The following is a 16937-nucleotide window of genomic DNA, read 5'->3' as shown; positions in this document are numbered from 1 at the left end:
AATGTCTCTGTAAATGGAGCAGAAATATCACACTGGTGTTTCCTCTGCATGAGTGCAAAGACACAGGCATTTTCCAGATGCCGAAACATCATGAAAAAGAGACGAAATGGAGCCAAGAAGCAGCCCTAATGGGCCATGGTATGGCAGAGCTGAGGATTAAGAATGAGTGACAGCAAGCAGGGACACGATTTTGAAGAACAATGACAAAGTCAGCTTTTCGGAGATTACAGCCAAATGGAGCAATGCATGGCCTGACGGACCCAAGTCCATTGGACTAAAAGGCAAACCGTTTGTCTGGAAAGAGAAGAGATTAAATGAGAAATACCTGTTAAGCTACAAACAGCAGCACCTGCTGGATGTGGCCTCTGAGCGGTGTTCTACGTGCTGAGACACCCTAGGTGTTGTGAACACTGAAGCCAGCCGATAGTTACTCCTGAGCTACTTCACACTGTGTTCTCCAGCCAGATCCAACTATGTGTGTTCGCAGTCCCTCCAGGGGCCCGACTGCTTTCACCACTGGCCTTTGCTCGCCAGCATTTCGTTATCCGGGCCTCTCTCTATCCAGGAGACCTCATAACTCTTGTTGATGATTTAAGTAGACTTTCTCCAGGATGCCACTTTGACTGGACCGTGGTAGGTTAGGGTTTCCCTTCTCTTTCCCTTTGTGACCTCCTGCTTACCGTGCACTTGTCCTGGCTCTCGCCTCTAGTCTGCGACCTCCTGAAGGACAGGGCCCTGCCCCCGCCCCCGCCCCAGGTAAGGAGGCATACTTCATACATAATACAATTCGCCCTTTGTAAGTCTGCGTTTTGATGAGTTTTGACAAATGTACACAGATGTATGACTGCTACCATAATAAAAGAGAGGGAGGGAGCAAGGCAGGGAGAGGAGAGGAGAGGAGAGAAGAGGAGAGGAGAGGAGAGGAGAGGCGAGGCGAGGCGAGGCGAGGAGAGGAGAGGAGAGAGAATGTACATTACCCTCAGCAAGTTCCCTTAAGTCCCTTTAAACTCAAACTGCATCTCTACCTTGGGATCCTAGCAACTACTGGTGTGTTATCTGTTCCTATACTTTTGCCTAAGGGCATCAAGGAGCAAGATATTCTTAAGGTTTAGCTTCTTTACTCAATCAAAACTGCTCTAGACAGTCTTCTATGCCATCAATACCTTTTTACTGTTGACCCTTATCCTCTGTATAAATATAGTCAAGTTTGTTGCGATCACTGGCTGACGGCCATTTGTGTGGTTCACAGTTTGGCACTTGGAATGGCTAATATTATGTATCACCTTGGCTAGGCTGTTCTTAGTCGTTTGTCCTCTGGAGAACCCAGACTCAGAAAGCTCTATTCTAAATGAATGTTCTTCTACGTTTGCATGCATATTTTTGTATTGAGATTATATGGTAATATCCCATTGTGGTGGTTATTTATCTACCCTAGTATCTTATTGATATTGAGCATCTTGTCGTGTTCTTATTTGCCATCCATACATTTACTTGGGTGATAGATATGTTCAAATTTGTGATAGGTCTATAATACATATATATATACATACATACATATAATTTGATTATTTATCTTATAATGAGTTGTAAACATTTTAAATATATATTCTGAATGTAGATTCTTTAGGAGTTATGTCTTATAGTTTCTCCAAGTCTACGTTTAAAAAGAACATTTCTAAACAGTTTTCTTGGAAAAAAGTTTATAATTTTTAATAAAATTTGATCTATCATTTTTAATTTTTGTGGTTCATGCTTTCTGTTTCCCTTCTAAAATGTGCTTGCCTACTCCAAGGGCATTCAGATTTTCTTCTATGCTTTCTTTTAAAGCATTTTAAAAAACTTTTTATTGTAAAGGTTTACAGAGCAGGTCATCAGTTTTTCTATTTAACAACGTATCAAACCTCCCCAAATCTTGTCCTGCTTCCATGTGTTTTGCTCATCTCCCTTTGGTCAGAGCCTACCCTCCCCCTTATCGCTTTGTCTGCCCTCGAGCCTGAGACTTCCTCTTCTCTCCCCCACTGGTCACCACCAAAAGTCGCGCTTCCTTGATTATTTATAACTCTCACAGTCGGAACTATGATCATTCTTCTAAAGATACGTTTTTATCTCTGATGTGATATATATATCATGATTTTTTTCTTGGGGCAGCTATCCAAATTTTACAGTGGCATTAATGAAAGACTATGTTTCCCCTCCACTAACCTTTGTTAGAAATTAGTTGACCAAAAAAAAAGAAAGAAATTAGTTGACCATATATATGCATATCTATTTCTAGATTCCTTATTCCGTTCTGTTGATCTGTATGTCTGTGTATATGTTATATGTCAATATTACACAATCTTGAGTAGAATAATTTTTACAATGGGTTTTGGAACCATGTAATGCCAGTCTTTCAACTTTAATTTTCTTTGAAAAAATTTTGAGTGTGTCAAGTCTTTTTCATGTGCAAATAAATTTTAGAATTAGCTTATCTCTTCTACAAAGAAAAAGCAAAAACAATAATAATCCCCACTGGAATTTTGATTGCAATTGAGTCTATAGATCAATTTGATGAAAATGTTTATCTAAGTGACATTGAGTATTTCAAATCTCTTATGTTGCTGATCTCTCCATTCATTTGGTTTTCGACGGATTTTTCAATGTCTTGGGGTTTTCAGTGTACCCATGTTACACATATTTTGTGAAAGCTATTCCTAAGTGTTTTATGTTATTTTGATGCTGTTGTACATCATATTTAAATGATAAATTGTTACATAGAAATAGAATTGCTTATGCATAGCAATAAACTTTTTAAATTGACTTTGTGCAAATGACCGTGCTAAGCTACTTTATTAGTCCTTTTAGGTTTTATGTTTGTTTCTGTTTTGTTTTATTCCATGGAATTCCATCAATTCTGTGTGGATTCCATGGATTCCACATGGTCTGTGAATGAACACAGTTTTTCTATTTCACTTTCAATCTTTGCATCTTTAATCTTTGCTTCTTGTCTGATTTCACTGCATGGATTCTCTGGCACAGTATGACTGGAAGTGATAAGAGTGGATATTCTTGTTTTTTTCTTGCTGTTAGGGAGAAAAATTTGCTATTACACTATTATGATGTTTGCTTTTTTTGTTCTTTATTAGGTTAAATAAGTTTCCTCTACCCCTAGTTTGCTAATAGTTTTCATTATGAAAGGATGTTGAATTTTGTCAAATGCTTTCACCAGGGATTTTTGGTTTTGTTGTTCATTTGCTTGTTTTCATTTTATCCCCAATGCTTAGACTATTTCCAATATGCTTCATCCCCTCAAGCCATTTGTTAAATGAATGAAATAGGGCTTAATACCTCTGGGTCTACAAAACCATGTCTTAGCCACTCAGCAGCATCGCGATGGTTAAGGGACTAAGAATAGTTGAACATCCACTCCATGGCCATGTGCTCAGCAGTTCTAATCCACCAGCAGCTCTGCGATAGAAAGAACTCAGTTATCTGCTTCTCGGGGGCTATTCTACGCTGCCATCGTGGTCGCTAGGAGTCGACACTACCCTTCCCCTGCCAATTTATCACCCTGTACTGTTTCCATTTTGCTAGGATCTATGGTGCTAGTTCAATTACCAGTAGTGTCCCGCCTGGTGGCTAGGGTTCCGCGAGCTTCCAGACCAAAGCGCACTAGGAAGCAGGACACGATCAGCTCATCTGGGAAAAAAGCGGCGGAGGAAACCTGTGGATAGTAGCAGGACCTTGTCTGCTATTGGAACAATCCTCATTTCAAAACCACTACCCTGTTTCCCTGAAAATAAGACAGTGTCTTATATGAGTTTTTGCTCACAAATATGCGCTAGGTCTTATTTTCAAGGGATATCTTATTTTTCCATGAAGAAGAATATGGTGCATGTTTATTGTTTATCGTTTTATTAAAAGAGACCTTGCACTTCCTGTCTGCTCCGACTGCGCTGCGGCCAACAGTGAGCTGCACAGTGGCGCCCGCCGCTAAGGTCCAAGGTCTAGAGTTAAGATGGTTGGGGGGATGCTTATTTGGGGGGAGGTCTTATTTTAGGGGGCATGGCTTATATTTCAGCGAGAGGCAAAACTGTAAGTAGGTCTTATTTTCGGGGGATGCCTTACTTTCGGGGAAACAGGGTAGCATCTATGCAAGAGAAAAATTGGGCTTTCTACTCCCTTTGGTTGGCACCTATTAGTGGTTCATAGCAAATGAAAATTAGAGCTTTTAACACATCTTTAATAATTTCTATCTACATTGGGCATCCAGAAATATAAGTAGTGAGATTTTGGTGAGACAAAGCTCCATTGTCTTAAGCAAATGGGCATGTTTGAGTCCCAGTACTGCCCCTAACCTTCTAAATGAGTTGGGTGAGTTTTTGAACCTCTTTGAACTTCTCTGGAGCTTCCTTGCATGTAGAGTGGAACTAAACAAAAACAAAAACTCCCTGCCATCAAGTCAATTCTGACTCAGCGTGACAGGACAAAAGAGAGCAGCTAGTGGGTTTCTAAGATGGTATTCTTTGTGGGAGTAGAAAGCCTCATTTGTCTTCTACAGAGCGGCTGGTGGTTTCAAACTGCCAGCCTTGCGGCTAGCCCTGTGCCTTTGCTCAATTTTGGGACTGTCTCCTAGGATTCTAGGATAGGAGCCTATAATTGGATAAAGACACTATTGATGATAGGGTTATGACTTAGTTATTCAAATGATGATCTTAAAAGTCATTTTGTTTGTTTGTTTTTTCCTATTGTTTTCTAGTCAACAAGCACAAGCCTTGGATTGAGACTTCGTATCATGGAGTCATAACTGAGAACAATGACACGGTCATTTTGGATCCACCCCTTGTAGCCCTGGATAAAGACGCCCCAGTGCCTTTTGCAGGTAAGATCAGATGGCTTCCTGTGGTTGAGCTTGGCTCACTTTGGACACATCTGCGGGGTTGTCATGAAGCCCACGCCAGGGCGTGCTTGTATTGCAGCCAGAGAAGCTTGTGGTGTGACAGCTGTGTGCCTCTCAGTTCTGTGTGGCTTCTCTATTGACTTCCTTAGGGTTCCCCATCATCTTCTTCTCTTGTTTCTTCCCCGTGGAGACACTTGCATGCCTTCTTCCTAGTGACGGTTACTTACTCGTGTGGTCCGCGGAGCGGGAGGAATTGAGCCGGAAAGATTTGGAAGGGGTTTCAGAAGATGACCTATTCACATGATTACCTGTGTGGTCCACTGTTCCTATTGCCCACCTGTCAGGGGCAGGGAAGACTTGTCGATTGGTGGATTCGTAAGATCCAATGGGGAAGGAAATAAAACAAAAAGAACAAGACATATTTGCCCAGAGGAAACTCTAGTCCTTGAGCTGCTCAGGGGGTGTCTTTTGGAGAAGTGCCCAGGCTGAGCCATTTTGCTCTCCACAGGGCTTCTTCTCACTGCCTTAAGGACTCCCCCGGTTTCCCCCTGTGGTCTCCTGGAAGGACCAGGTACCCAGAGGGATGTTTGAAGAATCGGGATATGACACCGTTTCTATGGATTTGGGCAAAGAGACAGACAGGGATGGGTACTGGCAGAGGAAAGAGGGATTGGACAAAGAATTTCTGAAGATGCTTGCATCACGAGTAATATTGTTAATATTTTATAACTGTCAGGAGAAAGACAAGAAATGTAATGAAGGTTTTCAAGATTTCTAGGAGATTGCTTTATGATAGATGGGTGCCTGGCCGAGGTTTTCACCATAAATGAAGTCTATTTTTTCTGACAGTCTGCTACATTATGAGCTCCTTGGCAGGAAAGAATGGGCTCTTTTCCACTTCTAAGAGATAAGCTTTGTGAAGACCCTATTTTCATCACAGAGCATTAGGAAGTAAGGACTGAGGGGGTGGGTTAAGTGGGGAATCTCAGCCTTCTGTGAAGGTAAACCTGTAAGCGTTCCTACAGAATGGGAGCAGGAATATTCTCAGCCCTCAAAAGGCTTTTCTTTATTTTGAGTAGGATGATAGCCACATGGCTGAGATTTCTTAGGGTGTTTAAAGTTGGTGTTAAAACGCTTTCTGACCATTCTGAGAGGCCCCGGGGTGGCCATGCTCCATGGGGTCTTTAGCAAACACGTGTCCTTAAGGCTGAGCTCTGCCCTGTACCTTCTGTGTGACTTCAGTGAGTTGTTGAGCCTCTCTCTGGAACTTCTGTGGGTCTGAAATGGAACTAACATGCTTTTTAATCCCAGTTGGCTTTTTGGATGAGAGGCTAGAATTGGGCAAATGCACTCTATTAGTGATATGATTATGAATAAGTTATTTAAGCAAAGGTACACCCTATGTCTTTTCCATAAAAGATGGGGCCTTTTCCACAAATCTTCTGTGTCAGCTTGTGGCAACCCCAACTCCTTCTCGTCTTTGACCTCACACGGCACTGAGGTTCATCAGCAATCCCCTGAAAGTGGCATTTTACAACAAGTACTAACACAAATGCTTGGGCCATGCACCTGTTGGTTACACATGCATTATGCGCTTACAAATTGCCAACATTTAGACAGTGGGGGATCTTGCATGAAAATGCAGGATGTTGGTGTATCTTGATGGATCAGATCTGAAGCACCAAGAGGCTGCAACACGTTCTTAGAACAATCCCGTTCTCTTCTCATCCTGTTTTTGCTCCAACTTTTAAAGGGCCCCTCAGACATAGCTGAGTTGTGCATCCCCTGTTTGCCTGAACACATGTCTGTAGCTGCCCTGAGTCTCTCCCTTCCCTCCCAGCGGATATGCCAAGGGCCTTCCCCAAAGTCAGGGCCCCTCCCTCACCTTCCCTTTCTTTAAAACCTAATACAGAAAATCCCCAGTAAAATAAACGGGGAGTAACTGGATGCTGTTAAGCTCATTTCAGGCAAGTTTTGGGTTTGAAATATGGAGTATAAAAGATCATTTAATGTCCTTGGCTGTAGGATGGACAGACAATTAATAGCATCACTGGAAGATTCTTCAATTGCATTCACACTCAAATTTGCAGCCTGGCCGTGGCATGTGTCTGCTGGCTTTCGGGAAGCTAAGATATGCTGCTAAGTCAAGCCCTGAGCAGTTGTTCCTATCCAAGGACAATTTCTCCACTCTTCCGGATATTTGCAGGTGCATTAAAAAAAATAAGGCTAACTTAGTGCATCAGCATATAATCTTCTGGGCACATAAAAGTAAAAAATAAAGGTGCGTCTCAGAATGGCCAAAGCCATTTTTCTCAGTGTTATTTATGGGAGCTCCGAGAGAGGACACAGACACCAGCCATCCATCCTTGCTGCAGGCACTTGTTTTGAGACATTTATCTTTAAAAGAAAATACTGGAGATTTGCTTCAGATCCCTATCATTCTCATAAAATTGAAAAATTCATATCTGTCAGCTCCATCACTTCTAGAAGGCAGCTGACGGCTTGAGTCCCCTTAGCCCCACGCCTGTCCTTAGCACTGCTCGTGGATTGTGAGAAAGTCTGTTCTAGCTCTTTCCCAGTGGTCTTGATTTCCAGTTTAGCCCAACAGGCGAGCTACTGGCTTGTTGGAAGGCAGTCCTGTCCACATCATTTCTCTCTCCCGCATTGTGCTTTCTGGGCCGCCTGCTCACTTTTAAAACCTTGATAGGAATTATTTCCTACACTCAGTTGCTGCTAGAATTTCATTGAGAAGACATATGGGGTCCCAGGGAAATTTTATTTAGGTAGAAGTTAGGATTGGAGTTTTCCTTATACATGTAAAGTACAGAGATGTAAAACTAGCTGTCACTGTATATCTTTGGATTATAAGAGTAATCAGTGTTTATTGGCCAAAATGTGGCAAATATAGCAAACCATAAAGGAGAATTCACCAAGTGCGTATTTCCTACCGGATGAAAAGTCTCTGCTTACATTTCAGTGTGTTTCCGCTCAGGCATTGTGGGATCCTTTTACTTCCAGAGATTTCAGCACATCTCTTATTTCATGCTGGGATCGAATTTCCCCACGAAATCGGTGAAAGTACCCTGTTTCATGAAATAGTCTTCTGCCACCGATTAAACAGTTGTACGATTTTTCACTCAAGGCACACACTGTAGTTGAACATTCTTTTACTGATGAACAATTTATCTCCCCTTCTTTTATTACAACAGGTGCCCACATTTCAGATTCCTCCTTTTCAATGGTTTCCAGAGTTGGAATTAATTAGTTGAAGGATATGGACATTTCAAGTTCCCTGCAACCTCCCCAATTGCTTTCTGGAAACGTCTGCTCTCGTGGGTTCAGTCATGCTAGGCTTTCCCAACCCTGCCCTGGATGGGTCTGCTGGGCGGTGTGAGTTACTGACCGTGGAGGAGAGGCTGACTGTACTGTCTTCCTATGTAGAATACTGGAAGCTGCCCACAGCTATTATTTTGATTTAATTGAGAGAATGTCTTTGAAATGTTGTGCATAGATTCAGACACAGAAGCTTAATAAAGCCAAGTTCTCCCTTTCAGACTTCCCTGACTCCCTGTTTCATCGGGGAGGTAAGTAACTCACAAGCCGTTGGTGGCAGCCGAGCCTCTCATCACTTGCCCAGCCGCTCCTTTCTGGGTGGGCTTCCCCTTGGGTTCCTGCCCCACCTTATTAGCGAAGCGGCTGCCCTCAGTCAATGGGGCCTCCCTCCGACTTCAGTCAAGACCATCAGGCTTGGCCAATTCTAGTCCCATGTCTGAGCCCTGTAGCCATGACCTTCTTAGAGAATCAGATGCAGGCGAATCCTTGAGTAATAATGGAAATCCTGTCCACTGCATGGCAAAAAATGATAATGAAAGCAAGCTGGGCATACTGTGAACTTATTAATTTCTACATGAGCCCCACTGAGGCTTGTTAGGAGGCTGTGGGGACTTTTAAATTTGAAGGGAATTAGATTGCCTTTCAGAGATAATAGAACTGCTCATTTGTCTACATTGTGCCAGGGTGGACTTGTCTTTTAGAAGGACAGGGCTGCAGAGAATGATCAGGCATAATTGGCTGCCTTCTCAGGCTGGGAGACTCTCTGAAGGCTGCCTAGAAAATTGCCTGGGATGTGGTTTGACCGGATCTGATTAGCGGGCGGAAGTGCTGGTTGCAGCCTGGGATGCTCTCTTCCCTGGTTAACGCCACTTGTCCTCCCTGTTCTCCTCATCATCTGCCCACCTGTCTGCCCCGTCTCTTTGGACCCACCCAGGTCTGAGTTGCCCAGTGGCAGATGGCTTGCATGGCCACAGGGCCACATGGTAGAAAGAGATAGCAGAGGTGGTGAGCTCGGCCACTTCCTAACTGACTGATCTTGGATGATGACTTGGCCCCTCTGAGGGCCGCTCCTTTACATTTAAAATGGAGGGAATCCGAGTCCCTCCCTCCAGGGTTTGCATAGGACTGACTTGCCATTCTAATGCAATGTGTCCAGACTCTGCGGCAGCCAGGAAGAGATAATACGCCACAGCTCTGGTGACCATAGCAAGAGCCACAGTGATGCTAACTGTGATTCTCGTCTTCATTGACCTGTAAGTGCCGTATTCCCTGTAGATTGATTGGGATGAGGTCATTGCCATGTGTGATAGTGATGCGGAGGAAAGAAGCAAAGTCACTCACTTGGACCATCCCACTCTATTACCCGGGGTGGGCCGGAGGGGGGCGTGTCAGTGTCGTGTGGGCTGGACACTCGGTGGGTACAAGTGGCTGGTGGATTGTGTATCTCACTGCCGTTGAGTCCGCGCCGACTCATAGAACCCTGTAGCGCAGGACAGAACTGCCTTCATGGGTGTCCGAGACTGTAGCTCTTTGCAGGGTGGAAAGTCTCCTCTTTCTCCGGTGAGTTGTATAGTACTCTATAAATATTAGTTACTTGGTATCATTTTCATATGTGCTGCCTGTTAACTTCTTCTGGTGGAGTAATCTGTTAGTTTCAAAGGATACTTTCAGACTTTCAAAGCTTAGGTGTGAAGGGGCTTCACAACATTTGTGGTAAAATTCTCTATTTCATTTTTTTCACACACTTTCTGAAGTCCTCTGGTCTATGTGTCATTTCACTATAAACACACACAAACACATATTTGTGCAACCGACTGCATCTGTAAACTTGCAGCAGGCCTCCCACCAACCTTGTGAGACAGGTAGGTCAGCTATTATGATTCTATGGTGCAAATGAAGATGTTGCAACTTAAGTGAAGTTAGAGACGTTCCCATCCTGGCCCCCCATTTCCCAAGCCTCAGGCCCAGAATCCTGCTTTCTGTCTCTTCAGCCCGTCTCTCATTGGCAGTTGCACACGTGTCTGGAGACAGAGCTAAGTTATACCGAATCTCATGCAAAAGAGCTGTTATACCGGATCTCACGCGAAAGCATTGCTCTGTACGTTCTTTTCTCTAATCTCTCTGCTGACGTCAGGATACAGCACACCGTTTTGGAGGTTCAATTTGTCTTCAACACCTCACAAATCGTTGATAATCTCCTTTTTGACAAAACTGGAGCAAGCTCTGTCTCAGAGACTTCCATAAGCAAAGGCATCATACTACGCTTTTAATGGCATTCTTTTGTATTTTATTCAGGTTACTTTCTATTTGAAGCGAGTATTGCCTGGCTTTTGAAGTGTTTATTTTCAGTGACTTTCTTTTTAAGTAAAATCTAGGTTGTTTTTGGTTCCCAAGAAACTCAATTTAAATAAACATTGTAAGCAAATAAGAATTTGGTTAGTGTATGGCAGTAGCAAAAACTATGAGAAAGATATGTGACCAAGTAAACTGTGGGGCCTTGTAGCATGGCCACATCCAGGCCCCACTCCTGCTTCCATAGCCCTCACTAATTGCATATGGCTCTTTGCCAGTTCATCCTATCCCATCGCCCCCTGCACTCCCATCCCGATAGCAGATAAACCACCTGTGTCAGCCTCTTACTTAGAGGGCTTTGCATTCCAAGTTGTTTTGTTTGGGGTCACTTCTAAGGGCCCAAAGGACAGTGCCTCCTGGTGTCCCCACCTTGCTCTTGAGCATTCCTCTAGCCTCAGCCAGAAGTCAGTCCATAGCTGTTGCTATAGAGAATTAGGTTCAGTCTCCCAAGGAACCTGGGCTACTGCATCAGACCTCACAGAGTGGTTGGCAATCACGAGGAAGGGAAGCAAAAAGTCAAGAAATGACTTCTATTTATTGTAGGGCATGCAAACACTCCTAAAACGTATAAAGAATATAAAATCAAAAGCATTCATACAACCAAGACATAGAGAATGATTGCTAGGCTCTCTCTCTTTGTGTTTCTCATATTAATAAAGATGGCTTTAAAAAGCTTTTGGAATGATTGACTTATCTTTTAATTCCATTTATCCATGAACTTTTAAAGCCCTTTTGTACATACACAGACATACATATGCATATATATGTGCATGCCTACATACATCCATACATGCATACATTAAGGAGCTCTGGTGGCCCAATAGTTAAGTGAACTAACCGAGCAGGGAGAGACCTGGTGATTTGTTTTCAAAATGATGACAACCTAGAAATCCCAGGGGGCGTCATACTCTGCCTCATAAGTTGCTTTCAGTCACAGCTCGACTCAACAACTCCTAATAATAACAGCATACATGCAGATGTGGGTCATACAGAACCACATCTATATGGACAAAGGTTCTGCGTCTTTGCATTTTCACTCATTACAAATATTTTCCACCTTGATTAAAACTTATTTTCAAAAATATCATTTAAATGACAACGTATAAGGCCTAACTAGCTACTGTTTGGGGTATCATTCTTCTACCATGCTAACGAAAAACAAAATCCACTGCCATTGAATCAATTCTGATTCGTCACGACCCTATACGGAGACCCTGTATAGTTTTCAGTTACTGGGACTATAAATCTTTACAGGAGCAGACACCCTCATCCTTCTCCAGTGGAGCAGCTGTAGGGCTTGAACCACCAACTTGCTGTTAGCAGCCAGAGTTTAACTACAGTGCCCCCAGAGCTCCTTAGATAGTACATTAAAAACAAACAGATGGTTCTTTTTTCAGGGACAGATTGAGAGTGTGTTGTGAAATGTTTTGCGGATACCGTCTGTGGTTGTCCAGTTTCACAGCAGATGGTGGTGTGCACGTTAGATGTCCTCAGCCTGTCATGAGCACGCGGTCCCCTTGAGCCCTTTCTCTCTGGGAAACTCACTCCACCCCATCACAGGGGTGCTAACCTAAGGGGCTTCCAGTTGGAGGCAGTGTGTGAATTGCAGGCTCATGGGGCAATATGGGAGTTTTCTTAAAACTGAAAACAAAACCAAAAAACCCTGAGGAGTCAAGAGCCAGTAACCAGTCGATGAGCAGGTAGACCTGGTGAGGTTGATGCTTATGATCTTTGGGTAAATGACAATGGACTTGATTTCATTGATGCTGGAGAAGGTTGCTAGACAGCTGAAGAAAGAAAACATTGATGCCTGTGTCACTGTGGGATTAAAGTGTATTTTTCACTCTAACCTTGAATTCCCTTGTTTCTGACAGTTTGCGGCCTGGATGGTGATTGAGATGGGATTGAGGCATAGGTGGGTCCTTTCTAGCTCTCCCATGAGGGACACACATTCATCCCGTCTTTTCCCTTTCACACGTTTTACTTCTTCCTCTGTTCTGTGATTGGCAGAACAGTCAGGAAGTGGATCTCAGCTTCCTTGGGTGGACAGGTAGGCATGGTCCCTGGCCAGAGCTTGTCAAGTGGAGAAAAGGCTGGTGTCAGGCCTCATTGGTCCCCTCTGTCCCACATTGCTGTACAGAAAACAACATGCACACAACAACCATTAAGAACTAGCAGACATCCATCGGGCATTGCACGGCAGCTGACTCCGTACTAGGTCTCCCACAGGTAAATTCCTCTTGTTTTCCCAGCGCTCCTCTGAAATAGGCATTGCCAGGATTCCTATTGTAGGCCTGATTCTTTCATGTGTGCGGGACTCATTAGAAATGGCCAACTTGTGATTCTGACCCACACTTATTAATTCATTATAATTCAGCATAAAAAATAGAGATCACATGGGCCAATGCATTTCAGCTCTAAGAGACCTGCAGGAGAAAGGGGTTGCAGCTGAAGCTTTTGGGGAGCTGCAAATGATAGTTAGGAACAATCAGCAGAGAAAGGGGAGGGCAGCTGTCCCCAGGGAGAAGCAGGTTTGGCAGGGCAGAGACTATCCAATGGCCCCTGAGTGGGACAAGATCCCCAGTTGCTGAGTGGTCCTGGTGGCCTGGTTTGTCACGAGGCTTCCCTCATTATTGCACTTGCATCTTGACTTTTTTCCCTGGGAAGGTGGAGTATGCCCCTGCCCTAAGAGCCCCCGAGAGTGACTGAAAAATCCCATCTCTGTTGTGGACACAGGACAGCACCTAAGCTCAGGCTGCAGAAAGCTCAGACAAGGAGCCGCTAGGGCCTCATGGAGCCTCCTCAGGGGAGTGCATGCAGTTAGGGACGCAACCCACCCAGTGACACTCAGGAAAGGACCTGGAAGCCTCCTTCCAGGAGGGCCCAGCCACGGCACCGCCATGAAGCATGTCTCCTCTGGAGGCTCGGAGTCCTCGTGGGTTGGAATTGACTGAACAGTAATGGCTTGGCTTGGTATGGAGAAGGAGGGACTTCAGGGAAACCCTCTCTAAGAGCTCTAGCTGGTGATAATCACAGGGAAACCAATGGTTATTGAAAACCAGCTCCAGCTCTCAGTAACTGGGTCATGTAATAGCCGCGCTGAGACAAGCTCATTCTCATTCACATCGCTTCTCGGGGAGCCATTTTTGTGGCTTCCTATAGTGGCCTGGAATTGGAGAGCCCCCACAAATATTCATTCTGATCTTGAACTTGTTAGGTCAAGGATTTTACTGCAGTGGGACTTTGGAGGTCTGTGAAGGTGAGTCCTGAATGTTTTAGAATCCTTGGGAATCCCAAATCAAAGAACAGGAGCAGAACCTGGCTTTCACACTTCTCTCTGTTTGGCCAAGTGTCCAGAGTGAGCTGACTGAATACCTTGGCGTGAGTTCAGAGCTTGGTTTTATTATCTTGTCGCTCCCTGTAAGCGCAGGCGAGGCATCAAAGGCCAGCTGTCCCCCATGAACCTTGACAGTCTAAATAAACTAATTACTTTTTTATGAGCTATCCTCTCAGAGATTTGGAGAGAGAGCTATTAAGCCAAGTTCAATATGATCTACAAACTTTGAAAAGTATTATGATTTCTCTACGTTCCAGCTGAGTGCCATGAAATGACATCCATGGCAATGGTTGGCGTGGGTGGCCACAGACTTCATTAAAATACAATCCTCTTTATTTATTTATTTTTTAATGAAAGGTGAATCCCAGTGTGGCGGGGTTCTTTCTGCCCCATCATGATGCTAACAGCAAATTAGGGAAGTAAGGAAGATAAAAACTGAATTTGAAAAGTGAGGTCACCCCAGTACCTGGCCCTGCCTCAGTACCACTGGGTCGAAGCTCATCAGTGGCCAAGCCTCACCTTTTCTGTCTCTGAGGCCATTGCTCTTGGCCCTTTCCTTTGCTTTGCTTGAGTCTCTCTTGACTTTTCTAAAGAGGTGAGCTTGCAGACCAGCCTCTTGCGGCAGCCTCTATCTCTGTTGTGCCTCCACCTCAATTGCTCCTTGGACACTCCACTTGGCAGCTGTTCCTGTTTTGTGTCTGCAATGGCCCCTAGGAGCCACAATTGGTGGTGCTCAGCTACTACCTAAGGTTTGGCAGTTCGAATCTACCCAATGGTGCCATGGAAGAAAGTTCTGACAATCTGCTCTTGTAAAAATAACTACATTTAAAAAAAATGTCTGAAATGAATAACCTAAGCTCCTATTTTTAAAATCTAGAAATAAGAATAGCAAAATAATTCAAACAATATGAATGAAGGAAATAATAAAGAGAAGAACAAAAGTTAATGAAAGGAAATAAAAAATAGAGGAAAATCAATAAAATAAAAGGTTGATTCTTCAAAAAGATCAACAAAATTGACCAACTTCTAGCAAGATTGGAAGTACAAAAGGAGAGATGACACAAATGGTCAATATCAGAAATGAGCCACAGAAGAGAACATGGGGTGGAAGAGCGGATGTCAGTGTAGAGGGTCTGGATTAGGAGCCACAGTGGTAGTGGAGAGGTGGCTGATCTGAAGCAGGTAGCATTAGATGGCCACTCGCACCCTCCCCTAGCTAGCTGCATGTACTGGATTCCATTTGAACTAGGAATGAAGCGTGAAAAGTTTTGCCATGGGTTGACATTTTCTTTTTTAATGTATTTATTTGGTCCTATAAGTTTTCCTTTCAGAACTGCTTTTGTTGAGTCTCACATATTTTGATATTTTATTTACATTTAGTTTAATGCATTTTGAAAAAAATACATTAGACCGATGCATTTTTTAAGCAATGTGTTAGGCCAGGTTGACTAGAGAAACAAATCCAATTACACACATATATGTGTAAGAAAGAACTTTATGTCAAGAAATATGTGTACATAAGGAGAGCATGCCAGCCCAGTCCAACGCAAGTCTGATACTAGTCTATAAATCAGTCTTCAGACTCCCGCAGACACATGCAATGATGTGGAATGCAGGAGTATTTCAGGCTGGTGGGTGCAAAGTCCTGTGGATCCAAGGGTGGTGGACACATCTCCAGGACTCTGGCAGCAAACAGAGTCCACCAACAGGAAGGTGAAGGCAGAGAGGGAGGGCGGGAGGTTCGGAAGGGCCCTCCTTCTGAGGAGGCCACGCCCACAAGGAGTCGCCATCAGGCTCCACCCCTACACTTTTATATATATTCATGTTGACATGTCCTCTTTGAGCCACTAGCTATTCAGAAGATTGTCGTTTTGTTTCCAAGTGTTTGAAAGTTCGATTTCCTTTGTTCCTGATTTCTTGTTTGAGCCTATTCTGATTGGAGAATGTATTTCGTATGATTGTAATTTTTCTGAGTGTGTTGAGGTTTGTTTTCCAGACCAGGATATGACCTGCTTTCATATGTGTTATCTGGAAAATGGAAAGAGTGTGCCTTTTTCTGCTTTGGGGTGACACGTTATATAAATGCTCATTAAATCCTGTCAGTGTTCTGGAGTTCTGAATTCTAGGTGGCTTTCTGTAGTTCTTCTATCAATTTTTTGAGAAAGGGGTATGATATGGGTTTATCTACATGTGCTTTCAGTTCTATTCGTTTTTGCTTCACATGATTAATAGATCTATTGTATAGTTCATAGACATTTAGGGTTGTTATACCTTCTTGGTTGATTAGCCAAATTGTCATTATCCATGCCATTATAATGTCATTCTCTGGTAATTATCTTTGCTCTGAAGTTTACTTGAACTAATGTAGCTACATCTCTTTCCTTTTCATTAATGTTTGCATGGTGTATTTTTTTCCCTTCCAACTTGACTATATCATTATACTGGAGATAAATTTCTTATAGACTGCATGTAGTTGGCTCATGCTTCTTAATCCATTCAGCCATATCTCTGTCTTTTAATTGGTGTATTTAAGATCGTTTGTAAAAATAGCACCAAGTATAAAAATGACTTGTTGGCCATATTGTAGTCTGCCCGCTCTGTCTACCTTTACAAGGGGATGAGAGAGAAGCAGTGTCGGCAACAACAGTCCAGCCTGATTCCTACAAGGTGGATGTCACACATACCTCCTGCGTTAAACCTTGTGGCCCATTCTCACATTGGCTGGTCCCTCTACCGCAGTCTCCACTTCTCTGCTGGGTTTGATAATTGGTTGAAATGGTCGCACAGAACTCATAAACAATACTCAATCACTTGGAAAGAAGAGATGTAGAAGTCCCTGTCAGTTACTCAACCGTTTATCAAATTCCACTGTGATTTACAGATACATGGCACAGAGATCAAGTGCTTGGATGCAGAGAGAAGCATTCATAGTTTGAACTAAAAGGTGGGCAGTTTGAACCTTCAGCTCCTCTACAGGACAAAGTTGTGGCAGTGTGCATCTGCTTCTTTGAAAATTCACAACCTTTGAAACTTTAT

General features: G+C 43.4%; 1 protein-coding gene across 1 annotated transcript in view; it reads left to right on the top strand.

Moving 5' to 3' along the window:
- The first annotated feature begins 4303 nt into the window (after nucleotides 1–4303).
- CLSTN2 (calsyntenin 2) overlaps nucleotides 4304–16937 on the top strand; it is a 444992-nt gene continuing 432358 nt past the window's right edge. The window contains exons 1-2 of the mRNA XM_004712113.2: nucleotides 4304–4307; nucleotides 4739–4861. Of these exons, the coding sequence (XP_004712170.1) occupies nucleotides 4304–4307; nucleotides 4739–4861 (127 nt within the window). The remainder of the gene's footprint in view (nucleotides 4308–4738; nucleotides 4862–16937) is intronic.

This window comes from Echinops telfairi, unplaced genomic scaffold (genome assembly GCF_000313985.2).
Source record: "Echinops telfairi isolate 266 unplaced genomic scaffold, ASM31398v2 ScPeMD7_16;HRSCAF=60, whole genome shotgun sequence".
Taxonomy (NCBI): Eukaryota; Metazoa; Chordata; class Mammalia; order Afrosoricida; family Tenrecidae; genus Echinops; species Echinops telfairi.
Note: the sequence above shows the minus strand (reverse complement) of the source record. Positions and strands in the feature narration are given on the sequence as shown.